The sequence below is a fragment of the Poromitra crassiceps genome (assembly GCF_964638095.1).
Source record: "Poromitra crassiceps genome assembly, chromosome: 19".
Taxonomy (NCBI): Eukaryota; Metazoa; Chordata; class Actinopteri; order Beryciformes; family Melamphaidae; genus Poromitra; species Poromitra crassiceps.
This window is the reverse complement of record NC_139646.1, coordinates 28,970,954-28,998,850: the sequence shown is the minus strand read 5'-3', so window position 1 is coordinate 28,998,850 and position 27,897 is coordinate 28,970,954. Positions and strand designations below refer to the sequence as shown.

Below are 27,897 nucleotides of genomic sequence, written 5' to 3'. Positions count from 1 at the left end.
CTGAGCTGAACACACCCTGAGCTGAACACACCCTGAGCTGAAGACAGCCTGAGCTGAACACACCCTGAGCTGAAGACACCCTGAGCTGAAGACAGTCTGAGCTGAAGACAGTCTGAGCTGAAGACAGCCTGAGCTGAAGACATCCTGAGTGAGCTGAAGACAGCCTGAGCTGAACACACCCTGAGCTGAAGACAGTCTGAGCTGAAGACATCCTGAGTGAGCTGAAGACAGCCTGAGCTGAACACAGTGATTGAGCAACAGTCATTTTTACAACAGCTCAATTTTTTCCAAACAGCTGGATGGATATTTGGATGTTCTGCTTTCATCACTGGCTGAAGGAAACCTGCACGTTTTTCTTCTTTCTCTTGAACACAAAACAACAATGAAGATCGAAGCCAATTTGGAAGCGCTAAAGGCAGGAAGATGAAAATACTGCAGCAAACTGTGTCGACGCACTATAGGACTTTTTGAGTTGTATCACTGAGATCTGCCTCATCACATGACTCATCACATGCCTCATCACATGACTCATCACATGCCCCATCACATGACTCATCACATGCCTCATCACATGACTCATCACATGACTCATCACATGACTCATCACAAAGTGAGATCTGCCTCATCACTTTTTGAGTTGTATCACTGAGATCTGCCTCATCACATGACTCATCACATGCCTCATCACATGACTCATCACATGCCTCATCACATGACTCATCACATGACTCATCACATGACTCATCACATGACTCATCACAAAGTGAGATCTGCCTCATCACTTTTTGAGTTGTATCACTGAGATCTGCCTCATCACAAAGTGGTCCCACACGCTGCACAATGTGGTCGTGTATCACAGACTTCTTCACCTATGAAACCACCAAGTCGGTGGTGGTGAAGAGCTGGACCATCGGCATCATCAACCGGGTCGTTCAGCTGCTCATCATCACTTACTTCATCGGGTCAGTATCACTTTATTTACACTCTTTGATTTATGGTGAACACAAATATAAATGCTAATATTTTAAAGATATGACAAAGTTATGCTTCGTATGAGAAGATCATTCAAAGATCATTCAACAGAGAAATTCAGGGTCAAAGGAGAAATGCTCAGAGGCTGATATAAGCAAAGTTGAGCACAAGATTCGTAAGAAATTTGCTTTACAAGGAAACAATATTGGATATTTTATTTTAACTTCATGAAACATGGGACTAGAGGGCGGGGGTGGCGTGGTATCGGTCGGCCAGGGCCTATGTAAATAATTAACAACACTGAATAGTATTGTTATAAAAATGCAATTTTGTTAGGAACTGAGAAAAACTGGTTGACTTTCCTGTTGATTTTTATTTATTTATTTATTTATTTATTTATTTATTTATTTATTTATTTATTTATTTATTTATTTATTTGTTTATTTATTTGACATTTTGGCAAATATGTTTTTAGGGTGAGGGGTTAGTTTGGCGTGGTTAAATAAGACCTTATCAGCTGTTAATTGTAGAAAAAAGGTCAAATCAGAGATACCAAGGTTCGTCTAGGACATTGAAGATATCACATTCAATATTGATTCATTATTGAAAATGATATGGCACAGAATATACAGTATTATGAGCTGGGAGATATTGGTGTTGGAGGAACTTCAGTGGATTGTGTGTGTGTGTGTGTGTGTGTGTGTGTGTGTGTGTGTGTGTGTGTGTGTGTGTGTGTGTGTGTGTGTGTGTGTGTGTGTGTGTGTGTGTGTGTGTGTGTGTGTGTGGCTTGTTCGTGAGACACACTGCCATGCGGAAGAAAATGTTCAGGTGATGCAAGGTTTTGGTCTTGTTCAAATTACTTGCCATATTTGTTTTGGTTTGCAATCATGGAGGAACCTCTGTTGGTGCTCGGTTAGTCTGACTGGCTTAAGCAGCATGGTGGACTTAGCTCTCCTATTGGTGCCGACCATTTCAGTCGGTGCCGGATGGAAATCCTATTCCGCTCCCTGCAAGCTCTACAATTGGCTCCGACCCGCTCTGACTGACCGGCTGTGACCATATATAGATTTAATTTCTGCTCCCTCCGTGTTGAATCTGCCAATCTCAAATGCCTGCGCCACTTTGAAACAATAACAACAGCAGCGCTAGCTGCTAGCTCGTTGCTACACGCTGAAAACGATTGATGTGGATTGTGCAATGAAGCCAGCCTGCATGGTACTTTGGGTGGATGGCTGTAAAGGCACAGTGGACAGTGGAGCTATTACCAGCCAGACTCTCTCCCGCTGCAGGGAGAGAGTCTGGCAAGCGAGACTAGTGCTCAGTTGACTAATTTCAACTGAATTCAATTCAACTGAATGAATTTGTTTTGACTGGGAACTGATCTTTGTCTCTGTGTCTCAGGTGGGTGTTTCTGCATGAGAAGGCCTACCAAGTGAGGGACACGGCCATCGAGTCTTCAGTGATGACCAAGGTGAAGGGCTTTGGAATCATCAACAACAAGGTGATGGATGTTGCAGACTACGTCACTCCTACACAGGTATGCAATGATGGATAGATAGATAGATGGATGATGGATGGATAGATAGATGATGGATGGGTGGGGTTGGTTGGATGGATGTGTTTTATACAGTGATGTAATATGGATGTGTTTTATACAGTGATGTAATATGGATGTGTTTTATACAGTGATGTAATATGGATGTGTTTTATACAGTGATGTAATATGTTATAATGTGTTTTCCCACAGGGAGCCTCAGTGTTCTGCGTCATCACCAAGACAATCAGTACAGAGAATCAAGTACAAGGAGACTGTCCTGAGGTCAGTAACTGCTGCTACTACCTAGTGGTGTAGTACTGTCACAAAGTATTTCATTATACTTCATTATACAGTAGCCTACTTCAATATATTTCTGTGACCTTTCACCTTTATTCCACTACATTCCCTAAATAAAATGTATGTTATTTTTACTCCACTACATTTCCCCGAAGCATCTTCGTTACTTTAAGAAATTTGGTAGCCTGCCTGCAAGCAGGTTTGCGAAACAGTACTCCTAGCTTGCAAGTTTCCTCAATCACGATTCACACTCCATTCCAGTTGGTGGCAGTAAAGGCTGGGTGATAAATGTCAATTTGTTTCTTGCTTATTCAGTGGCTTTTTTTGCCTGATAAGTAAAATACATAACCTGATTGCTAAATTTTACTGTGACTATTCATGACCATATCGCCCAGCTACAGTATATTCTATCTGTTCTGTTCTGTTCTCCTCTTCCCCTTTCCCCTGCTCCCTCCCTGTGTGTGTGTGTGTGTGTTTCCCAGAGTGAGGTGAAGTACAGGTGCACTCATGACAGCAACTGCACCAAGTACCTCAACAAGCCAGGAGGATACGGTAAGATCATTTCCTATTTCTATCATGTGGTTTATTTATATGAAAATGTGGCAAATTATGACTTTAAAGCTGTTGTTTGCTTGCGAGTGAATGCAGGCTAAATCCCACGTTTGAGTACTGTCCCATTCACATGTATGAGTACTGTCCCATTCACATGTATGAGTACTGTCCCATTCACATGTATGAGTACTGTCCCATTCACATGTATGAGTACTGTCCCATTCACATGTATGAGTACTGTCCCATTCACATGTATGATTCACTAAAGAATGTCCTTGTCTTCTCTTTGGCCTCCTCCTCCCTCCACAGGAGTTCCGACAGGGAAGTGCGTTCCTTTTAACGACAGCATGAATACGTGTGAGATTAGCGGGTGGTGTCCTGCTGAGATAGACTACATCAAGACGTAAGACACTTGTGTGTGTGTGTGTGTGTGTGTGTGTGTGTGTGTGTGTGCATGCGTGCGTGTGCGTGCATGTGCGCGTGCATGTGTGTGTGTGTGTGTGCGTGTGCATGCGTGCGTGTGCATGCGTGCATGTGCGTGCATGCATGTGTGTGTGTGTGTGTGTGTGCATGCACGTGTGTGTGTGTGTGTGTGTGTGTGTGTGTGTGTGTGTTTGTGTATCCTCAGGTTGTTGTATAGGCCTATTCATAGTGCAGAAAATGGCTTGAAAGCCCTTTATCAGGTTAGAGTTGTGGATTATACTGTGGTCATAGTGTTCTAATTAACATTCAAGATTCAAGATTATTTTATTTATCCCAAGGGAAATTTGTCTGGGACATACAGGCTGCTACATAATTAAAAGCGTGATAGCATGTCGGCCAACAAAACACTTCGTGCTCAGTGCCAAAGTGATGTTGATGAACAGCACATGGCTACAATACAAGATACCAACAGATATCACAGCTGGGCCATTATATCAAACTGCTCATTCAGTGGCATTTTATTTCCACACAACTAACGTTAGCTGACAGCTAACAGCTAGCACCGGCTAGTACGGATGCATGTGTTCACATGGGGGGGACGCGCATGGATTTGTGCGTACGCCCCGCAGAGTCCCCTGGAAGTCAGGTGTTTGTAGCTCAAATCAAAATCTGGCATTCAATATTTTAAAAACAGATTCTAACAAAATGTTGCTTCACTCTCCCTCTCTCTCTCTCTCTCTCTCTCTCCCTGTATATCCATATGTGACATCCCTCTCTTGCCCTCCCTCTCTCTCTTGCTCTCTCTCTCTCCCCTCTCTCTCTCTTGCTCTCTCTCTCCCCTCCTCTCTCTTGCCCTCCCTCTCTCTCTTGCTCTCTCTCTCCCCCTCTCTTTCTCTCTCAGTGAACCTATGATGGAGGTGGAGAATTTCACCATCTTCATCAAGAACAGCATCCGCTTCCCACTCTTCAACTACACCAAGTATGGCAACCATATGATGATGATGATGATGATGATGATGATGATGATGATGAAGCAGAATTATTATTATTATTATTATGATTTATTATTATTATTACTAGTGGACCCGTGGGAGTTAGACCTCCCCCTGGGAGTTAGACCCCCTCTGGTCTGGACCAGTGGTCTCCAAAGCCTCACTTAAACAAAAAATCCCTCCTTTTTTGCTCTTTTTGCTGCCATCAGGTCCCCCTAAGCGCACTCCCTAAGTTTGAAGTCGATCGGACAAACGGCTAGAGAGCTAAAGCTTTCACACTGAGATCTTCAGGCACTGGTCTACTAATTGTCCCGAGGACCAAATCAAAACATGGTGAAGCCGCGTTCTCCCACTATGCCTCTCATAACTGGAACAAACTCCCTGAACACATTAGATCTGCCCCTACTCTGCCTATTTTTAAATCCAAGCTAAAGACCTTTATGTTTACTCTTGCTTTTAACTGCTACTAAACTACTGCCTCTCTGCCTGTAATTAAAAAAAAAGATTCCTGTACATTTCCAACAAATGGACTGTGCATGTAATAATAATACTGAAGAATGCCTTGTAACTTATTTAAAACAGAAATAATGTTTCATGTTTGTTAATTTGAGTATATATTTTAACTAAAACTGTCGGCTGTGTTTTTTATGTGTTTTTTTATATGTGCATTGCTTTGCTGCTTGTTTTTTCGATTATTTTTTTGTAAAGCACCTTGAATTGCCTTTGTGTATGAAAGGTGCTATATAAATAAAATTTGACTTGACTTGACTTGACACTTACACAATCCTGGCCCACTCCCTGGGCTAACCCTGACTTCAGCTGCTGCTAGCTGGAGGCAGGGTGAAGTGCATTAAGATCACTCAATCAATCAATCAATCAATCAATCAATCAATCAATCAATCAATCAATCAATCAATCAATCAATTTTATATTGATATAGTGCCAAATCACAACAAGAGTTCTCTCAAGACAATTTGCAAAGAGAGCTGGTAGAACAGGCTTTGTAATTGTGTGTGTGTGTGTGTGTGTGTGTGTGTGTGTGTGTGTGTGTGTGTGTGTGTGTGTGTGTGTGTGTGTGTGTGTGTGTGTGTGTGTGTGTGTGTGTGTGTGTGTGTGTGTGCGTGCGCACAGAGGGAACTTCCTCCCCACCATCACCGACAGCTACATCAAGACCTGTAACTTTGACATGGTGAACAACACCTACTGCCCCATCTTCAGGATAGGAGACGTGGTCCGCTACGCACAGCAGAACTTCTCCTTACTGGCACACAAGGTACACACACACGCACGCGCGCACACACACACACACACACACACACACACACACACACACACACACACACACACACACACACACACACACACACACACACACACACACACACACACACACACACACATACACATGTATGTCATTGTCTCACTCTGTACCTCTCTCAGGGAGGAGTGATAGGGATTAAGATTGGATGGATGTGTGATCTGGACAAAGCGGACGATCAGTGTAACCCCTCCTACTCTTTCACCCGGCTGGACGCCATGTCCCAGAACAACATGGTGTCCCCCGGCTATAACTTCAGGTATTTGCTACCAGGGCTCCACAGATATCAGATGTATTTTCATGCGCGGAAGTTGTGTACCTACAAGGGTTGCACAACTGATTTTTCCAAGTCGACTTTTCTATCAATAAATCCGTGTCAACGTGGACCAGTCATCACGTGTTGTTCTGTCTGTAAAGGTTTGCCAAGTACTTTAAGATGGACAACGGGACTGACTACCGTACGCTGGTCAAAGCCTACGCTATCAGGTTCGATGTGCTGGTCAATGGAAATGTGAGTATGCCCAGAACCAGGCCCGGGTTCTTTTACCGGAACTGAGCACCGGCCAGTTCCCGGCTCACTTTCACCAGTGAGAAAGACCTTAACTGTCTCCCTAGTGCAGCTCTTCTAAACTCTTGTCCACTTTTCAACTTTGAAGAAAGAGCATATTTGCAAAGGCAGGATGACTGATTTACCATAGAGGGCATCGAATGACCAGTGGAAAGAAATGAGTGAAGTCATGAATAGACGCTTTTCACAGAATTGTGTTCCTAGGGAACAGTTTGAAATCTTATTTCCTGCCAGCTATTGTATTAGCAAACACTGCAACAGGAAATAAGCTTTGGGATATTTACATTGTTTATGTTGTCCAGTTGAAGGAATGTGTTGTTTTTCCACAGTGAAAAGCCTTAGTAGATAGATACCCAGAGACTGAACTAGCATTTGTCTTCTAGGCAGGGAAGTTCAACATGATCCCAACGCTTATCAACATGGTGGCAGCCTTCACTTCAGTGGGAGTGGTGAGTTTGACTCTTAGACTGTCTAATAATAATAATGTCTAATAATAGACTGTCTAAAAATATAGACTGTATAATAATAACATCTAATAATAGACTGTCTAAAAATAGAGACTGTCTAATAATAATGTCTAATAATAGACTGTCTAAAAATATAGACTGTATAATAATAACATCTAATAATAGACTGTCTAAAAATAGAGACTGTCTAATAATAATGTCTAATAATAGACTGTCTAAAAATATAGACTGTATAATAATAACATCTAATAATAGACTGTCTAAAAATAGAGACTGTCTAATAATAATAATGTCTAATAATAGACTGTCTAAAAATATAGACTGTATAATAATAACATCTAATAATAGACTGTCTAAAAATAGAGACTGTCTAATAATAATGTCTAATAATAGACTGTCTAAAAATATAGACTGTATAATAATAACATCTAATAATAGACTGTCTAGAAATATGGATGTAGTCTCCATGACATCACCCATTGGTTTGTGGACTCCAGTTTTGAAGCCTCAAGTTTGGCGGTTTGACCGTCGCCATCTTGGCCTGCTATTGCTCTGTGATCTGCAAGCTGCCCTGCCACTGGACAGGCCACCTGTCACACCCCAAGCTGCCTTATCATCTATTTGAATCTAAATGGGGCTATGATTGACTCAATGAACATCCTGCTGTATTGAAGAAACTTGAAACTAGCGATTGAGGCCATCAACTCATTAGGATAGTGTTTACTTAGCCTGGGCAAACCCAGCCTCCACGTGACCTCTATGTACTATCAGTCACAAAGAAACACACTACAGGCATAGCCTGTGACATCACGTTGAACGCTGGGTTTACCCAGGCTAGTGTTTACTGAGGTCATAAATCAAGTGACACGTAGGGTCATTTCAACAATGACGATCTATACAATCAGACTTCTCTTTGTAGCCATATACTGTAGACTGTTATAGCCATAGACTAAAATTACCAGGCTGTAAACATGTTTATTTCTGCTGTAAAGTTGGGCATTTTAACATGGAGGTCTATGGGGATTTACTGTAGTTGCTTTTTGGAGCCAGCCTCAAGTGGCCATTTGAGGCACTGCGGTTTTTGGTATCCCCCAGAGATTGGGGCTTGGTTTCACTCGAAGATGAAAGTAACAATTACAGTAGCAATTTTCTGTGCTTGTACTTATTTTTCATGTTACAAACTCATCCAGCTGCATCCCATCTTGGTGATGAGTTTATATTGTGATTTTCATGGCAGTCAAGTGAAGTCTCAAATAAGTACCATGTTCAAACTGAGTGGTGGAACATTGCCTTAAGAGAACCCCATTAGTTCTCATTTGATCACATTTCATATTGTAAAGCACTTTGTTACTCTGTTTTCGGTAACCACTCTTTACACGAAGGTCATTGTTGTTGTTGTCATTTTTGTCTTCATTATTCCATAGGGCACGGTGCTGTGTGACATCATACTGCTGAACTTCCTGAAAGGGGCGGAGCAGTACAAGGCCAAGAAATTTGAAGAGGTAAAATACGTGCTACATAGTAGAGGACCTGGCTTAGATACTGTATGTATGCACTTCATTTAGGAGACTAGGAGGATGAGTGGAAATGACGAGCGCGCTTTTCCTCAATGTTCAACTTTTTTCAGCTTTAAAACGCCCACAGCGCTCCTCCAAAAACAACAGACCCCAGCAGCGCTTAAACGCCAGGTGCGTTCATTAAAAGAGGAGCACGTTTAGCGCGTCCTTACATAGAGAATGAATTGCAGAAAGACGCTGGCAGCTCCAAAAACGCTTTTGGTTTGAATGTCCCCTTAAGAAGTTTTTTTTTAATGTGCAAATCCCCTCCAGGATTAATAAAATACCCAGGGGCGGACTGGGATCATAATTCAGGCCGGGCATTAGATACCAAGCAGGCCAGGCCGATACGGGCCGACGCACGTTTTTTTTTGGCATTTTTTGGCCGTTTGAAGCCCAATTTGGGCCGTTTGAAACCAGATTTGGGCTGTTTGAAGCCCGATTTGGGCCGTTTGAAGCCCGATTTGGGCCGCTTGAAGCCCGATTTGGGTCGTTTGAAGCCCGATTTGGGCCGTTTGAAGCCCGATTTGGACCGAGTCCAATTTTACAATGAGATCCACCCACTTTAACCCTGAAGTGTAATTATTACTTCAGACTAACTAATAAAGTAATAAAACCACTAGTAAACCAGTAGGCGGCGCCTGGCCTGCTGTGAGTGGCCTGACTGCGGGCACAATTATTATTATTTTTTTTTGCAGGCCAGGCCAGGCCGCCGGGCATTTGCCCGACGTGCCCGATTATGCAGTCTGCGCCTGAAAGTACCTACCTACCTTGAAGCCACAGATTTTCTGAGATGCTCAGAATATTCAGAATGGGCATGTTTAGGGGCTCATAGAAGAATGTAAAATTTGGGCTTTTTTTGCCAGAGGGCCAAATCCAAGATGGCTGCTGGCACCCACTTGAAAAATGAACTTTTCAAGCATAGCACCTATAATCATGTATAAAGACACTTCTTCATGTAAGTTGACGACAAGGATTCTGATTCTGACATCAGTTTGACGTTATGACATAATTTTTAACCCAGAAATCCAAGATGGCCACCATCCAGTAGCGTGAATATGTACACAGAATATGTACATATTGTGTTACAGTACTAGGCATCACGCACGCTCGATACCTAGGCTCGCCCGCTGCGTGGGCTCTGCTCTGAGTCCTCTCTCGACTTCTCTACAGCTGTGCAACAATCTCTGACACAGGGGACAATTGTCGCCAAGACGCAGGGATGGAAGTCCCCCTCTCCACCATCTTTTCAGCTGTGGTTGGCGGACATGACCTCTGTTATATGGATGGAGAGACTCAGGTTCCTGAGGACCAACTCACTTAAGAGATTTCTAACTATTTGGGACCCATTTCTGACCTACCTTGACCTTGAGGTTAGGGGCGACGGGTGACTTGCCCGGCTGGTTTCTCATGGAAGATCTCTCGTGGGAAACAACATGGACGCTACAAAGAAGATGTGTTGTATTTGATTTGCTCAGAGCGTTTCAACATGTTGAAGCTGTTTCCAGTTTCTGTGTGACAAAGATCAAAGGAACTATAGTTGGGAACTGATTTTCACGTCACCACATGAAAGCAGCACACGTTCCTTCACTGCCAGAAGCACCAGAAGGGGGAGACAAAGGCTCTGCACTACAAAAGTTAGAAGTTACACACTCTAGCTTTAAAACATAAAAATCACCAAAATCAGGGTTAGGAGGTTTTCAATCATATGTAAAGTAGTATACCCAAATGCCAAAATCTCTTTCTCTGCCTCTGTCTCTCATATACTGTAGGTATCAGCTGCCGAACTGGATACCAATCGCAACGGGCTGTACCACTCCCAGCTGTCAGTGCACAATGTGAAACTATCCAATGACTCAGGGGCCTTTTCACTGGGACGATACAGTTAATGGACAGGGGCCTTTTCTCTGGGACGATACACAGATAAACAGACAGGGGGGGCATGGTAGCCTGTGAGGCTGGGCTGAGGAAGAAATTAGACGGTTGAGTTTCTCCAAAGCATAAGTGTTCAAACCATTTTTATACAATGGATAGTTCCGGTCCTTGATTAATACTCTATAAACACACACACCTGTGACCGCGTCACAGTATTACTGCACCAAACAGCATCCTGGTGCTGGAAGTGGTGTTGGAGGACCACTAGGAGGTGCTCTTCCCCTCTGGTCGGAATGGTCTATGAATAATCTCCCCAATGCCCCAAGGCAGAGACAGGGACTCTGTCCTGTGAGTGAGCACCGTGCTTCAGATGAGACGTTAAAGGAACACTCCGCCCATTTTCAACCAGCTTTGTATCATTAGAACATCAGTAGTATATCAGAAAACTGTAAACTGTTTTGAAGTCTGTCATTTCATTTGACAGTTATTGAGTGTTAAAGTGTGGACCAGTGACATCACTGGTCCACACTAATGCAAATTAATAACTCATTAACTCAAATCAACTCTCAATAACTGTCAAACTAGATGAATGACTTCAAAACCGTCATCTAGTTTGACAGTTATTGAGAGTTGATTTGAGTTAATGAGTTATTAATTTGAGTTGGATCAAAGTTAAAAACTTAAAAAAGAAGGTGCTCTTTGGAACTCAAACGGGGAAAGTCCATATAAAATTTGAAAAAAAGTCCAAGGCAACTCTTCTTATGATTAAAAAGCCTTTATTCTATCATGGCTAGTTCAAATTAGGAGTGTTCGAATTTGAACTAGCCATGATAGGCTTTTAAAGATAAAAAAGCTGATGATAAGCCAAGGCTTTTTAATCATAAGAAGAGTTGCCTTGGACTTTTTTTCAAATTTTATATGCACATATTTGGTGTGTTGTATTTGCCTGAAATATTTCCATTTCAATATAGATAAATGTAGATAAAACAATATATATAGATATATTACTCTGGCATGACTGTCTTTGCATGTGAACACTTGCCTGTTTTGTAGCTTGTATTGCATCTATGTCTATACCGGTAATAATAGCACCATAAATGCACCATAAATGTGTTAGAATATCTTTGACTCTTTTAAAGGTTTTATTCAATGTTAATGCAGGTTGACACATCTTTTGGATATCTACAATTCCATCTTCCACTAGTCATACCTCGATTTCAAGATATCTAAAGTTGTATTTTGACTCGCGACGTCTTAGTTTCAGATATCGAGCAGATAATTTTGCTATCGTTAATCATGAGGAATGGAAGATATCTTGAAATTGTGACAAGTCAGAGCTTAAGTAAAGTTATCTTTAGTTACAACTAGACAATGGAGATTCACATTTCAGATCATCAAAACGGAATTGTACATATTTTAAATTGGAGACTCCATAGAACTTAATGGCAGAAAAACATCAATCATTCTAGTCAAAATGTTATTAGAGAATTCATAAATTAGCATTTTGACAAGACGATTACGGACACTTTTACTAAGACCTATGTGGGATGCCTAGTTCTTCAATCTTCTGTGGTGTCTTAAGGCGGTTGCCATCCATCTGTTGCATTACCGCCACGGGATGAGTTATTTTCCCTGTCCTCCTTTGGTTTTATCCTTTAGAGCCGTCATGATCTTGGCCAGAGTTCTGGGACTGCCTCCAGGCTGACAGACAGACAGACAGACAGACAGACATGCAGACAGACAGACAGACAGACAGACAGGCAGACAGACAGACAAACAGACAGACAGACAGACAGACAGACAGACAGACAGACAGACAAACAGGCAGGGAGACAGACAGACAGACAGACAGACAGACAGACAAACAGGCAGACAGACAGACAGACAGACAGACAGACAGACAGACAGACAGGCAGACAGACAGACAGACAGACAGACAGACAGACAGACAGACAGACAGACAAACAGGCAGACAGGCAGGGAGACAGACAGGCAGACAGACAGACAGACAGACAGACAGACAGACAGACAGACAGACAGACAGGCAGACAGGCAGGCAGACAGACAGACAGACAGACAGACAGACAGACAGACAGACAGACAGACAAACAAACAGACAGACAGACAGACAGACAGGCAGACAGGCAGACAGGCAGGCAGACAGGCAGACAGAGAGACAGACAGACAGACAGACAGACAGACAAACAGACAACATGGATTTATCAAATTAATAATTCATCTGAAAATACCATCAGATTAAAGCAAATGATCTGCACATTAACCTCACAGTAATTGCATTATGTACCATCTGAAGTAATAACAGTTCAGAGCCGAAAAGCGTGTTGCTTTCCAAATGCTTACGCTTGTTCTTAATCTTAATTACATTTTTTTTCAATTATAATTAATTGATTTATAGCTTTGAATGTCTTTCTGTTATCCTTGTTATTTTCAGCATGAATTCCGTGTGGTCTGTCCTTGTTGGTCAGGAAATTCCACTCCTGTTCTGATGATGTTAAGATCACACTCTTTAGGGCTTACTGTACCCCTATCTATACTGCCCCCTTGTGGGTAAAGTTTAAGAAGGCGAGCATGCATAAACGTCAGGTTGCATATAATGACTGCATGCGCATCTTGCTGAAAAAGCCTAGGTGGAGCAGTGCTAGTGACCTGTTCTGTAAGGCGGGGGTGGCCACTTTCCAGGCACTCCTGAGAAACCTGAGGTACAGGTTCATCTGTAGATTGAACGTGTCTCAGAATGTTATTATTAAGTTGCTCACTGATCCTGGGCTAAGCACTGTGAGATACCAGTCACATATGTGGAAATTCTGGTATGATTCTCTTTTATAATATTTTTGTTCTTTTATTGTGCTCTTACGTGCTTTTTGTAATTGTGTATGTGACATCTATGGACCAAGTGTCTGTCAATAAAGGTTTGATTGATTGATTGATTGTCCTAACCTGCGCTGTAGGGACGTGCTGCTCCTCCTCTCCTGACGTTGGGATGTTGTAGAAGATGGAGGTGGGGAAGAGGTGTTGGGGAGAGGAAGTCTCTGTTAACAAAAAAGACAAATGAATGACATTTTTCCACTCCCTCCTTGTGGTTTGTAGCTTGATCACTTGGATTTTGGAGTTTATCCAATGGGTTTTAAAAGGGTTTCATAAACCCAAGAATCATATAATTCTTAAATTATGTATCCCTGTGTTAAAATAGGAATTCACCAAAATTGCAATTTTTTTCCAGGGCAACAGCGATATACAGCTTAGCCTGACTCCCATTGGTCAACTTAGCCATTGAGAAAATCATTCATTGGCTCTAGTGCTCTCTGCTAACACTTTAGCAGACACTATGTTGAGTGATGGTAAAGGGCAGATACATAGACAGTAGATAGATATGTTGAGTGATGGTAAAGGGCAGATACATAGACAGTAGATAGATATGTTGAGTGATGGTAAAGGGCAGATACATAGACAGAAGATAGATATGTTGAGTGGTGGTAAAGGGCAGATACATAGACAGTAGATAGATATGTTGAGTGATGGTAAAGGACAGATGCATAGACAGTAGATAGATATGTTGAGTGATGGTAAAGGGCAGATACATAGACAGTAGATAGATATGTTGAGTGGTGGTAAAGGGCAGATACATAGACAGTAGATAGATATGTTGAGTGATGGTAAAGGGCAGATACATAGACAGTAGATAGATATGTTGAGTGATGGTAAAGGACAGATACATAGACAGTAGATAGATATGTTGAGTGATGGTAAAGGGCAGATACATAGACAGTAGATAGATATGTTGAGTGGTGGTAAAGGGCAGATACATAGACAGATAGATATGTTGAGTGGTGGTAAAGGGCAGATACATAGACAGTAGATAGATATGTTGAGTGATGGTAAAGGGCAGATACATAGACAGTAGATAGATATGTTGAGTGGTGGTAAAGGGCAGATACATAGACAGTAGATAGATATGTTGAGTGATGGTAAAGGACAGATACATAGACAGTAGATAGATATGTTGAGTGATGGTAAAGGGCAGATACATAGACAGTAGATAGATATGTTGAGTGGTGGTAAAGGGCAGATACATAGACAGTAGATAGATATGTTGAGTGATGGTAAAGGACAGATACATAGACAGTAGATAGATATGTTGAGTGATGGTAAAGGGCAGATACATAGACAGTAGATAGATATGTTGAGTGATGGTAAAGGACAGATACATAGACAGTAGATAGATATGTTGAGTGATGGTAAAGGGCAGATACATAGACAGTAGATAGATATGTTGAGTGATAGGGCAGATACATAGACAGTAGATAGATATGTTGAGTGATGGTAAAGGGCAGATACATAGACAGTAGATAGATATGTTGAGTGGTGGTAAAGGGTAGATACATAGACAGTAGATGAGTGATAAAGGGCAGATACATAGACAGTAGATAGATATGTTGAGTGATGGTAAAGGGCAGATACATAGACAGTAGATAGATATGTTGAGTGGTGGTAAAGGACAGATGCATAGACAGTAGATAGATATGTTGAGTGATGGTAAAGGGCAGATACATAGACAGTAGATAGATATGTTGAGTGATGGTAAAGGGCAGATACATAGACAGTAGATAGATATGTTGAGTAATGGTAAAGGGCAGATACATAGACAGTAGATAGATATGTTGAGTGGTGGTAAAGGGCAGATACATAGACAGTAGATAGATATGTTGAGTGGTGGTAAAGGGCAGATACATAGACAGTAGATAGATATGTTGAGTGGTGGTAAAGGGCAGATACATAGACAGTAGATAGATATGTTGAGTGATGGTAAAGGGCAGATACATAGACAGTAGATAGATATGTTGAGTGGTGGTAAAGGACAGATACATAGACAGTAGATAGATATGTTGAGTGGTGGTAAAGGGCAGATACATAGACAGTAGATAGATAGTAATAAGGACAGATACATAGACAGTAGATAGATAGTAATAAGGACAGATACATAGACAGTAGATAGATAGTAATAAGGACAGATACATAGACAGTAGATAGATAGTAATAAGGACAGATACATAGACAGTAGATAGATAGTAATAAGGACAGATACATAGACAGTAGATGTGAGTTTTGACAGTTGAAGACTCTCTGACCTCGAGTCCCGTGTCGACGCCGTGGTGCTCTGTGTTTCCTCTTCTTGCTCAGCCTGATGCGATACTTCTGAACCGAACTGTCAAGAGGCCCCTGAGACTGGTAGACACAGACACACACACACACACACACACACACACACACACACACACACACACACACACACACACACACACACACACACACACACACACACACACACACACAGAAGGAGAACATCAGTGTGTGTGTGTGTGTGTGTGTGTGTGTGTGTGTGTCTAAGAGTGCAAGACATATTAACAGAGAAAACTCCTTAGCTCAAACATCTTAAATGTAAAAATAAAATAAAAAACGAATTCCTTTTGAAAACAACTGTCAAGAAATGCTACTTATTTCTGTCAAAGGTCTTAGCTGATGAAGTCTGTGATGCACAGTTGATTTCACTACTGTTGAGGAAGAGACTGTACTATTGTAAGTCACTTTGGATCAACACGATATAATGTAAGATCATTCTGCCAAGCATTGTGCACCCATATTGATCTATTCAGATGAGTATAATCAGTCTAGTCTAGTGTGCTCCACCTGCAATATGATGGATATGCTGCAGTTTGTTTCATATTTATTCTAAATTTGAAAAAGCCTATATAACCTGAATTGATTCCAGTATGATATTTTGACAAAATGACACAGAAATGTGCATGGATATGATATTGAGTATCACACAAAATATCTGCTATTACTTCAAAAAGAGAAAAAAGAAAACTGTGCAAAATTGCAGAACTTATCCTACGACAAATGTGTTTTTGGTGTTTTGTGTGATTTCAAATAGGCTGATTTCCACATCACAGTTACAATTTGTTGCATTGAGGTGCTGACTGTGCGGGAATTGTACCTTGCGGTCGAGGTGTCATTATTATTGATTATATGCTGATAAGCATTATTATTGATTATATGCTGATAAGCATTATTATTGATTATATGCTGATAAGCATTATTATTGGTTGTGGACATGCTCATAGGCAGGCAGGACACGGCCACAGAGCCAAGCAATTCCACTCGTCAGCATCACAGTTTTGTCTCTGGTTGGATGAGCAGGCTGTCATTTCTGAGTGAACAGTTATGATGTCATTGATTCCTAAAACCATAACTGCAACTAATGCATGTTTCATCCAATTGGAGTTCAGGAAGATCTTGCAGTTACAACAAGTACTCTGAGAGTGGTTACAATATTTTAGACTCTAAAGTTTAGAGTCAAGTTTGGCTCCATACAATCACCTGTAAAATAAAGACATAAAGATAACCAAGCACACATTTGGCCCATTTCCACCGCTGGTATCAACGCGGCCCCGCCCAGCTCGTCTCGCTTTTTTGTCTCATTCCACCGATCAAAAACGTGGACAGCCCGGGTTGAGTCGGGGTTGAGTCGTGCTGCTTTTGGTCCCTGCTCTGTTGAGGTTCTAGCGCTGAGAACCCGGGTTCATACGGTGACGTGAAAACATTGTAGACGACTGATTGGTCAGGCAGAATCGTGTTTACTCTATCTAATGACTGTCAATGCAATGCTGCATACCAGTTTAGTGGGGCTTACCTTCTCTTCTGTTATGTTATTTCCATTAGTCTTTTGTGTTGCTGCCTTCGCCTCTGGTGAAATAAAATCGATCTCCTTACTCAGCTTTAACATGGCGGTGGGTTTCAATTGTTTTGAGAGAGAAAAAGTCCGCTGCTCAGGAAGCCCTTGTAGTTGAGTGCAGCGTCGGCTCCGCTAGGCCGCAGGCGGGGCTTTGGTGAAGCCGCGGTCTTGCCTGGTGAGAGGCCGCCGGGGTAGAGGCTTCACTCTGTAGCGCAACCCCCATCCCTCGCGCAGCGCATGCCTGTGAGTTTGACTAACAACAAAGTGATATCCATTCTCCTGGCCGATTGTCACATTTGCCCATGTACACTGTAGGTCATTTAGAGGCACCAGTATTTCATAAACAGTTTAAAGGTTCTGTGTATGGATTTAATTTTAACGTTATGTTATAGCCTACTTCGGCTATAGGCGGAGGACAGATATGCGGTCGCTATGATGACCAGTTGTGGGCGGGGGTGGGCGGGGGCAGATCAGCAGCGGTGGAAACAAAACATCCATCGGGTAGAAAACTAATAGAGCTGAGTGGTGACGAGCTGTGCAGGGCTGTAAAATGTGGTGGAAATGAGCCATTGAGAACACCTCACCAACCTTGAGCACAGAGAAGTCAGTGTGTCTCTCAGGCAGCAGAGGTGGGACAAAGCACACAGTGTCATAAACGTTCTGAGTCCCTGGGCCTGTTCAGAGGAATCACAACATTAGAACACAGAACATCAGAACACAGCGCCCCTTACTGGCCACCACATTAGCAGACTCCTGAGTAGTAGCGAGTAAGTTGGTTAAACTCACTCCCCAGTATAGAGGCTGTTGGTCAGATGCCCCAGCCTCAGACTTGACCTTTGACCTTTACCCTTTTGTCTGCCTGATTTTCCAGGTTTTTACATCATTTCAGGATTAGCACTTATTGCTTTTCAGTGTACGTTTTTCGTTGGAGGTGCATTATGCAGAATGATCGTACGTCGTCAGCATACTGGGGTGTAATGTTTATGGCTTATGCATGTGATGTTCTCATGTTGTTCCCACGAGAGGGCGCTCTTGGTTTTTTGTTGGGATATCAGTGCCCTGTCTTCTTCATTGGTAGACAGTTCTGGAAAGAGAACAAGCACCATAAGCCCGTACTCTACCAAAGTAAAAGTTCACTAAAAGAGTTCTAACGCTTTGTGCTGTTGTCTCATTTTGAAACTTTACATGGGGTTTGTCTAAAGTTCTCATTAAAACGATTTAATCAGTAGAACTTTCAATGGATAGTTTTGTTCTATGATGGTCGAAATGCTTTTCCGCCCTGACAAGTATATGTTTTTTGGCCTAACTTTGAACTAAAAGGTCAAATTTATGATCGTGAATATTAGAACCAAATGTTCGCTATCGTAAGATACAGTATCTGCTATTAGTATCAAGATACAGTTTCTGCTTTATCTGCCATCAGCTTCAATTAAAGATCCAGGCATCGTCCTTCAGACAAGGCAGTGGAAACTGGAAATGGTGTTTAGACTTACTCAGATTTTGACATGCTTCAGATCTGCTCAGATCTGCTTCAGATCTGCTCATCAATATCTTTGGTAAACTTCTCACTTCCTGACGCCTCACATGTGTTTGGTTCTGTGCTGTGATGTTTGGATCTGATAGGTCCACATGTTCTGTTTGGTTCTGTGTTGTGATGTTTGGATCTGAGAGGTCCACTTGTTCATAGAGAGGTTCCTCTTCTGTGTTGGCATGTTTGCATTCAAAAAGATCCGGAGGGAGGTCCAAATCTGCTCCAGGGTTTGATTGGACGTACAAACTGGGCTGGGTGGCGTCCTCTGCATCTGATTGGTTCAGAGATAGGGGACGGGAGGGGCTCTGCTTGATGGACAGGAAGCGTGACCACTCCTCGCCTGACAGAAGATCTTCAACCAGGTTGATTTCACTGCAGAAGAACCTGATGGAACTAAAGGGGCTGTGCAAGAGGACTGTACTGTACACACGCACACACACACACGCACGCACGCACGCACGCACACACACACACACACACACACACACACACACACACACACACACACACACACACACACACACACACACACTGATTTAATTGACAAGTGATGTGTGAGAAGTGCAGTGCAACCCATTATAATAACCAATCATTATTAAAGATGTGAGATCAAAATCAAAAGATGAACACTTTAAATGACATAGGCTATATCAGATTAATTTTAAATCACTTGTGAATTTGTCTAAAAGGGCTTGAGTACAGAGAAACTGCATTTACACAGGAAGAGAATAAAGATTGAACATGTATTACGATTAGCATTGCAGTTATGAGCAATGAAAGAGAGAGGAGGGGGAGGAGAGAGGAGGGGGAGGAGAGAGAGGAGGGGGAGGAGAGAGGAGGGGGAGGAGAGAGAGAGGAGGAGGAGGAGAGAGAGGAGGGGGGGGAGAGAGAGGAGGGGGAGGAGAGAGGAGGGGGAGGAGAGAGGAGGGGGAGGAGAGAGAGGAGGAGAGAGAGGAGGGGGAGGAGAGAGGAGGAGAGAGAGGAGGGGGAGGAGAGAGAGGAGGAGAGAGGAGGGGGAGGAGAGAGAGGAAGGGGAGGAGAGAGGAGGGGGAGGAGAGAGAGGAGGGGGAGGAGAGAGGAGGAGAGAGAGGAGGGGGAGGAGAGAGGAGGGGGAGGAGAGGAGGAAATGAACAGAAGGAAGAAGGCAGAAAAGAAAACAGATGAGGAATGAGGATGAGAAACGCTGATGACAGATGAATGATTTGATTTGATTTATTTATTTAGACGGGACAATGCAAAATTAATGAACACAATAAGGTTGAGTAAGGTTAAATATTTTCTGACGACTGATGGAAGCTCCCTCAGACAGGCTAGCCTGGGTAAACCCAGCCCCCACGTGACCTGCTCTCAGAGTTTGTGACTCGTGAGCAGGGTAAGCCTGAGAGCAGGTCACGTGGGGGCTGGGTTTACCCAGGCTACAGACAGGCTGCCTGAGCAGAACATGACAGTCCACTGTACGCTGCATATGTGTGTGAGCAACCCAATCACCAGAATAAAAGGTCGACATTGTACATCTCTCTAATCCACACCTATAATCTCAATGTAACTTTGAACCAACACGTTGACCATTTACGTTTCTAAAACGTGGCATTTTACATTTGTGCAAACCTCCAATCTCAACATACATTTGAAACAAAACCTTTCTTTTGTTAAATGCAGATAAAACAACTTTGGTTATGTTTAAGCAATTAAAGCAACTTATGTTTAGGCAAGTATATGGTCTGGTTTTAGGCTTAAACATTTTTTTTAACTTAAAAGTAGATTTTGGGCACGTTGGGACGTGAACATCGCTCTCCGGTGTGAAAGGCGGTTTACGCCCCCCATCCACCCTGACCACAACACCCTTACTGGCCACCGTACTATTTAGACTCTATGGACGTTGATACATGTATCTAGAAAGGTGATATGGAACATTTTGGTTCAGAAACGTCATATTCTACATATCTGTGGATTGCAGAAAGGTTCAATGCCGACATTTTATTCTGGCGACCAGGCTGGTGTTTGAGAGACAGGGAGAGAGAAAGAGACAGATAGAGAGAGTGTGTGTGTTTATTCACCTCTGAGAAGTTGCATTTCGTCGGTTAGCCCTTCTCTCTGTCAGGTTAGCATGGCTTAGCGTCTCTCTCATTGCTGATTGGTCAGTGACATCTTCAGCTCTCCCTTCCAAACTGGGCTGGGTGGCGTCCTCTGCACCTGATTGGTTCAGAGGTAGGGGACGGGAGGGGCTCTGCTTGATGGACAGGAAGCGTGACCACTCCTCGCCTGACAGAAGATCTTCAACCAGGTTGCTTTCACTGCAGAATAACCTGATGGAACTAAAGGGGCTGTGCAAGAGGGAAATTATATTTCACAGTAATGTTGGGACTGTACTGTACACACACACACACACACACACACACACACACACACACACACACACACACACACACACACACACACACACACACACACTGATTTAATTGACACGTGATGTGTGAGAAGTGCAGGGCAACCCATTATAATAACCAATCATTATTAAAGATGTGAGATCAAAATCAAAAGATGAACACTTTAAATGACATAGGCTATATCAGATTAATTTTAAATCACTTGTGAATTTGTCTAAAAGGGCTTGAGTACAGAGAAACTGCATTTACACAGGAAGAGAATAAAGATTGAACATGTATTACGATTAGCATTGCAGTTATGAGCAATGAAAGAGAGAGGAGGGGGAGGAGAGAGGAGGAGAGAGAGGAGGGGGAGGAGAGAGGAGGGGGAGGAGAGAGAGGAGGAGAGAGAGAGAGGAGGGGGAGGAGAGAGAGGAGGGGGAGGAGAGAGAGGAGGGGGAGGAGAGAGAGGAGGAGAGAGAGGAGGGGGAGGAGAGAGAGGAGGAGAGAGAGGAGGGGGAGAAGAGAGGAGGGGGAGGAGAGAGAGGAGGAGAGAGAGGAGGGGGAGGAGAGAGAGGAGGGGGAGAAGAGGAGGAAATGAACAGAAGGAAGAAGGCAGAAAAGAAAACAGATGAGGAATGAGGATGAGAAACGCTGATGAAACAGATTAATGAGGTTGAGTCAGATTCAATATTTTCTGACGACTGATGGAATCTCCCTCAGACAGGCTGCCTGAGCAGAACATGACAGTCCACTGTAAAGACAGGCTGCCTGAGCAGAACATGACAGTCCACTGTACGCTGCATATGTGTGTGAGCAACCCAATCACCAGAATAAAAGGTCGACATTGTACATCTCTGTAATCCACACCTATAATCTCAATGTAACTTTGAACCAACACGTTGACCATTTACGTTTCTAAAACGTGGCATTTTACATTTGTGCAAACCTCCAATCTCAACATACATTTGAAACGAAACCTTTCTTTTGTTAAATGCAGATAAAACAACTTTGGTTATGTTTAAGCAATGAAAGCAATTTATGTTTAGGCAAGTATATATTTTTTAACTTAAAAGTAGATTTTGGGCACGTTGGGACGTGAACATCGCTCTCCGGTGTGAAAGGCGGTTTACGCCCCCCATCCACCCTGACCACAACACCCTTACTGGCCACCGTACTATTTAGACTCTATGGACCGTTGATACATGTATCTAGAAAGGTGATATGGAACATTTTCGTTCAGAAACGTCATATTCTACATATCTGTGGATTGCAGAAAGGTTCAATGCCGACATTTTATTCTGGCGACCAGGCTGGTGTTTGAGAGACAGGGAGAGAGAAAGAGACAGATAGAGAGAGTGTGTGTGTTTATTCACCTCTGATAAGTTGCATTTCGTCTGTTAGCCCTTCTCCTCCATTGGTCCTGCGACTGGGAACGAGGAGTTTGGCTCTCAGTGTGGACCGTTGTGATTGTCCGGTGACTACGAGGGGGCTCGGTAAAAGGTGCGACTCGTCCTCGTCCTTCCCCCGTCCATCCCACCTGCTGATCCACTGGTGGTCTGGGGATTGGTCTCGCCACGACTTCTAGCTGGTAGGAGTTTCCTGTCATCATAGGGGTGGTCAACCTCAAAATTCTGGCATCTCCATCTCTATCTCCCTTGTCTCCCTCCTCCTCTGGACTAGAGGACTCATTTTCCTCCCATGTCCTGCACTCCTCTTCCTCTACTGCCTCGGCCCTCATTTGGACGAAGAGGAACAGAGGTTTGGGAGGCGGCTGTGGTGGCAGCATGGGCTCTGCGTTTGATACAGCTGCAAATATAACACAGCCACCATCACCTTCGGCCATGTCCACATCTTCTCTAGGCCTGGGCTCCCAGCATAGACCCAATGCAGACAGAGGTCTCTGTCTCTGTTTTGGAGGCAACTTTGGAGGTGGTTTTGGAGCTGGGTGTGGTGGCAACATGGGTTCAGCATGTGAGAGAGCTGCAAATCAGAATTGTCTTTAAGGAATTTACTTTGGTATTTTGGTGCAAAAAAAAAAACATAGTAAGAGAAAATAAGGAAGTAAAAGTTAAACCGCTAAATATGAAACAGAAACATTTACGATGAGCGAACAATATGTAAAATATATAAGAGTTTGTAATAAAAAAAAGTTTGTATATATACAGTATATATATAGCATAGCAGCATCGTCTCTTTCCCAGGTGCTGTCAAGCCTGGGTCCTGCCTGGGCAAAGAAGACAGAGCCCGTTTCCCTGTACCTGTAGGCCATGATTCCAAGCCAGGGCCCTTGCCTAAAGCTTTCCCCAATATGGGAGACCTGTGCTGGGGCTTAGGAGGTACGGGTGGAGGAATGTGCCGGGCATCCCCCAAGGCACGTCGTAGACCGTCAACTTCATCGTCTTCCTTGTGATCGCCGCTTTTTCCCAAGTCTGCTCTCAGTGAAGAATCAACCCTGTTGCTTTCCAGAGGCATGTAAACACCTGAATCCCAGGAGGGTGTGGGTGACTGGTCTGAGTGTGTGTGGCTGTGACTCTGAGGGATCTGACTGTGTGTGCGTGTTGTCATGCTGTGTGTGTGTGTGTGTGTGTGAGTGTGTGTGTGTGTGTGTGTGTGTGTGTGTGTGTGTGTCTTCTTTGTCAGGCTGATTTGTGTGTCGCAGGCGTCTGCATGCCACACATCTACATCTGACATCTATAATAAGAAGGAGAGACAGACAGAGCAGTAGACACACCAAAGCAACATTGATCAAATTCCACATGAACTAATACATATCGCTAGAGCTGTAATGATTAGTCAATTTATCGATTTGTCATGGACAAGAAAATCGGAATCTATTTTCATAATTGATTAATCGTTTAGACAAATTTTTAAGAAGCAAATACTCACTCACCTCTCCTCTCTGTTCATGTCTTGTCAAGCTGTCTATTTCCTCAGGGTTTCCCCCTGGTCCAGGTTTAGACCGCACAAACAGTCACCGTCTCTCCCTAACTCACAAGACCTGTTTTTCTTTCTGTAATGAGACTGTCTGTCTTTCTTTCATTCATTCATTCATTCATCTTTTCATCATTCATCATTCATCATTGATCTTTATATGTGTGTGTGTTTATATATACATATATATATATATATATATATATATATATATATATATATATATATATATACATACATATATATACTCCTACATACTGACTTAAAATGAAAGCTTTTTGTTATCTTTCTTTTAATTTTATGTAAAGCACTTTGAACTGCATCGTTTGTATGAAAAGTCCTCTATAAATATAATATAATATAAAAGTGTATTATCATTATTATTATTATTATTATTATTATTATTATTATTATTATTATTATTATTATTATTATTATTATTATTATTGGTGTGGTGTTGTTATCATCACAAGTACTTTATAAGTCACAGAGTAGTAGTTAGTGGCCTAGTAGTATTACGTGCGTACACACACACACACACACACACAAACACACACACACACACACACACACACACACACACACACACACACACACACACACACACACACACACACACACGATGCACCATAGTTTTTCTTAATGAAGCATGTGAGTTTTAATTGGAAATGGTTTTGATGACACTTCTTCCACCTGAGCTCTCTGTTACAAACACCTGGTAACGACTACAGGTTTGTGGACTGGTTGGTTTGTGGACTGGTTGGTTTGTGGACTGGCTGCTCATCGTCAAAGTAAGTGTGGACTTTATTTTATTGAATATCAAATAATATGATCAAATAATGCTGCCCTGAGGATGATATTTGAGCAGATGTCTGTCCCCATGCACGAGCCAGTGAACTGTACTTGTCAGTATGGAAACATGCTTACATTATGTTCAACACTCCACTCTATCCTATTGTTCTGTGCATCCTACTATTATCTCTGTTGTTGTTATTGTTCTGTGCATCCTACTATTATCTCTGTTGTTGTTATTGTTCTGTGCATCCTACTATGATCTCTGTTGTTGTTATTGTTCTGTGCATCCTACTATTACCTCTGTTGTTGTTATTGTTCTGTGCATCCTACTATGATCTCTGTTGTTGTTATTGTTCTGTGCATCCTACTATGATCTCTGTTGTTGTTATTGTTCTGTGCATCCTACTATTATCTCTGTTGTTGTTATTGTTTTGTGCATCCTACTATTATCTCTGTTGTTGTTATTGTTCTGTGCATCCTGCTATTATCTCTGTTGTTGTTATTGTTCTGTGCATCCTACTATTACCTCTGTTGTTGTTATTGTTCTGTGCATCCTACTATTATCTCTGTTGTTGTTATTGTTCTGTGCATCCTACTATTATCTCTGTTGTTGTTATTGTTCTGTGCATCCTACTATTATCTCTGTTGTTGTTATTGTTCTGTGCATCCTGCTATTATCTCTGTTGTTGTTATTGTTCTGTGCATCCTACTATTATCTCTGTTGTTGTTATTGTTCTGTGCATCCTACTATGATCTCTGTTGTTGTTATTGTTCTGTGCATCCTACTATTATCTCTGTTGTTGTTATTGTTCTGTGCATCCTACTATTACCTCTGTTGTTGTTATTGTTTTGTGCATCCTACTATTATCTCTGTTGTTGTTATTGTTCTGTGCATCCTACTATTATCTCTGTTGTTGTTATTGTTCTGTGCATCCTACTATTATCTCTGTTGTTGTTATTGTTCTGTGCATCCTACTATTATCTCTGTTGTTGTTATTGTTCTGTGCATCCTACTATGATCTCTGTTGTTGTTATTGTTCTGTGCATCCTACTATTATCTCTGTTGTTGTTATTGTTCTGTGCATCCTACTATGATCTCTGTTGTTGTTATTGTTCTGTGCATCCTACTATGATCTCTGTTGTTGTTATTGTTCTGTGCATCCTACTATTATCTCTGTTGTTGTTATTGTTCTGTGCATCCTACTATGATCTCTGTTGTTGTTATTGTTCTGTGCATCCTACTATTATCTCTGTTGTTGTTATTGTTCTGTGCATCCTACTATTATCTCTGTTGTTGTTATTGTTCTGTGCATCCTACTATTATCTCTGTTGTTGTTATTGTTCTGTGCATCCTACTATTATCTCTGTTGTTGTTATTGTTCTGTGCATCCTACTATTATCTCTGTTGTTGTTATTGTTCTGTGCATCCTACTATTATCTCTGTTGTTGTTATTGTTCTGTGCATCCTACTATTATCTCTGTTGTTGTTATTGTTCTGTGCATCCTACTATTATCTCTGTTGTTGTTATTGTTCTGTGCATCCTACTATTACCTCTGTTGTTGTTATTGTTCTGTGCATCCTACTATTATCTCTGTTGTTGTTATTGTTCTGTGCATCCTACTATTACCTCTGTTGTTGTTATTGTTCTGTGCATCCTACTATTATCTCTGTTGTTGTTATTGTTCTGTGCATCCTACTATTACCTCTGTTGTTGTTATTGTTCTGTGCATCCTACTATGATCTCTGTTGTTGTTATTGTTCTGTGCATCCTACTATTATCTCTGTTGTTGTTATTGTTCTGTGCATCCTACTATTATCTCTGTTGTTGTTATTGTTCTGTGCATCCTGCTATTATCTCTGTTGTTGTTATTGTTCTGTGCATCCTACTATTATCTCTGTTGTTGTTATTGTTCTGTGCATCCTACTATTATCTCTGTTGTTGTTATTGTTCTGTGCATCCTACTATTACCTCTGTTGTTGTTATTGTTCTGTGCATCCTACTATTATCTCTGTTGTTGTTATTGTTTTGTGCATCCTACTATTATCTCTGTTGTTGTTATTGTTCTGTGCATCCTACTATTATCTCTGTTGTTGTTATTGTTCTGTGCATCCTGCTATTATCTCTGTTGTTGTTATTGTTCTGTGCATCCTACTATTATCTCTGTTGTTGTTATTGTTCTGTGCATCCTACTATTATCTCTGTTGTTGTTATTGTTTTGTGCATCCTACTATTATCTCTGTTGTTGTTATTGTTCTGTGCATCCTACTATTATCTCTGTTGTTGTTATTGTTCTGTGCATCCTACTATTATCTCTGTTGTTGTTATTGTTCTGTGCATCCTACTATTATCTCTGTTGTTGTTATTGTTCTGTGCATCCTACTATTATCTCTGTTGTTGTTATTGTTCTGTGCATCCTACTATTATCTCTGTTGTTGTTATTGTTCTGTGCATCCTACTATTATCTCTGTTGTTGTTATTGTTCTGTGCATCCTACTATTATCTCTGTTGTTGTTATTGTTCTGTGCATCCTACTATTATCTCTGTTGTTGTTATTGTTTTGTGCATCCTACTATTATCTCTGTTGTTGTTATTGTTCTGTGCATCCTACTATGATCTCTGTTGTTGTTATTGTTCTGTGCATCCTACTATTATCTCTGTTGTTGTTATTGTTTTGTGCATCCTACTATTATCTCTGTTGTTGTTATTGTTCTGTGCATCCTGCTATTATCTCTGTTGTTGTTATTGTTCTGTGCATCCTACTATTATCTCTGTTGTTGTTATTGTTCTGTGCATCCTACTATTACCTCTGTTGTTGCTAAATCCTTGATGAAAGTGTCATCTCATCATGTGTTTGATGAAAGTGTCATGTCATCATGTTCTTGCTCTCCCAGTGAACTCGTGGTCTAACGTGACCGTGGTGGAGCGGTCCTGGACAGAGGCAGAGAGGTGGCTGCTGGT

The 27,897-nt window shown here is 41.9% G+C and overlaps 3 protein-coding genes across 4 annotated transcripts in view; 2 read left to right on the top strand and 1 right to left on the bottom strand.

The window, feature by feature from the left end:
• Window positions 1-840: 840 nt before the first annotated feature.
• On the top strand, window positions 841-10,571 carry p2rx3b (purinergic receptor P2X, ligand-gated ion channel, 3b; the record flags this gene model as incomplete). Its single annotated transcript, XM_083655891.1, has 12 exons — window positions 841-962; window positions 2,374-2,509; window positions 2,720-2,791; window positions 3,289-3,358; window positions 3,668-3,761; window positions 4,683-4,760; window positions 5,905-6,046; window positions 6,214-6,350; window positions 6,509-6,602; window positions 7,043-7,108; window positions 8,551-8,628; window positions 10,455-10,571. The coding sequence occupies 12 exons, from the start codon at window positions 841-843 to the stop codon at window positions 10,569-10,571; spliced, it is 1,206 nt and encodes a 401-aa protein (XP_083512017.1).
• A 1,149-nt stretch (window positions 10,572-11,720) lies between these two features.
• Window positions 11,721-24,117, bottom strand: LOC310794171 (uncharacterized protein). Of its 2 annotated transcripts, XM_083656092.1 has the most exons (9): window positions 24,102-24,117; window positions 23,375-23,902; window positions 22,585-23,191; window positions 20,900-21,166; window positions 18,805-19,262; window positions 17,900-17,985; window positions 15,705-15,801; window positions 13,516-13,607; window positions 11,721-12,258 (listed from the first exon to the last, which is right to left on the bottom strand). In XM_083656092.1, the coding sequence occupies exons 2-9, from the start codon at window positions 23,478-23,480 to the stop codon at window positions 12,181-12,183; spliced, it is 1,791 nt and encodes a 596-aa protein (XP_083512218.1). In that variant the 5' UTR covers window positions 23,481-23,902; window positions 24,102-24,117; the 3' UTR covers window positions 11,721-12,180. The 2 variants fall into 2 exon arrangements, with proteins under 2 accessions (XP_083512218.1, XP_083512217.1); XM_083656091.1 differs by lacking the exon at window positions 24,102-24,117 and having other exon boundaries at window positions 23,470-23,961.
• An 878-nt stretch (window positions 24,118-24,995) lies between these two features.
• Window positions 24,996-27,897, top strand: part of LOC310794023 (uncharacterized protein) — a gene marked incomplete at both ends in the record, with an annotated part of 13,101 nt that continues 10,199 nt past the window's right edge. Inside the window, 2 exons of the mRNA XM_083655890.1 lie at window positions 24,996-25,041; window positions 27,831-27,897. The exon at window positions 27,831-27,897 is cut by the window's right edge and continues 70 nt beyond it. Of these exons, the coding sequence (XP_083512016.1) occupies window positions 24,996-25,041; window positions 27,831-27,897 (113 nt within the window). The remainder of the gene's footprint in view (window positions 25,042-27,830) is intronic.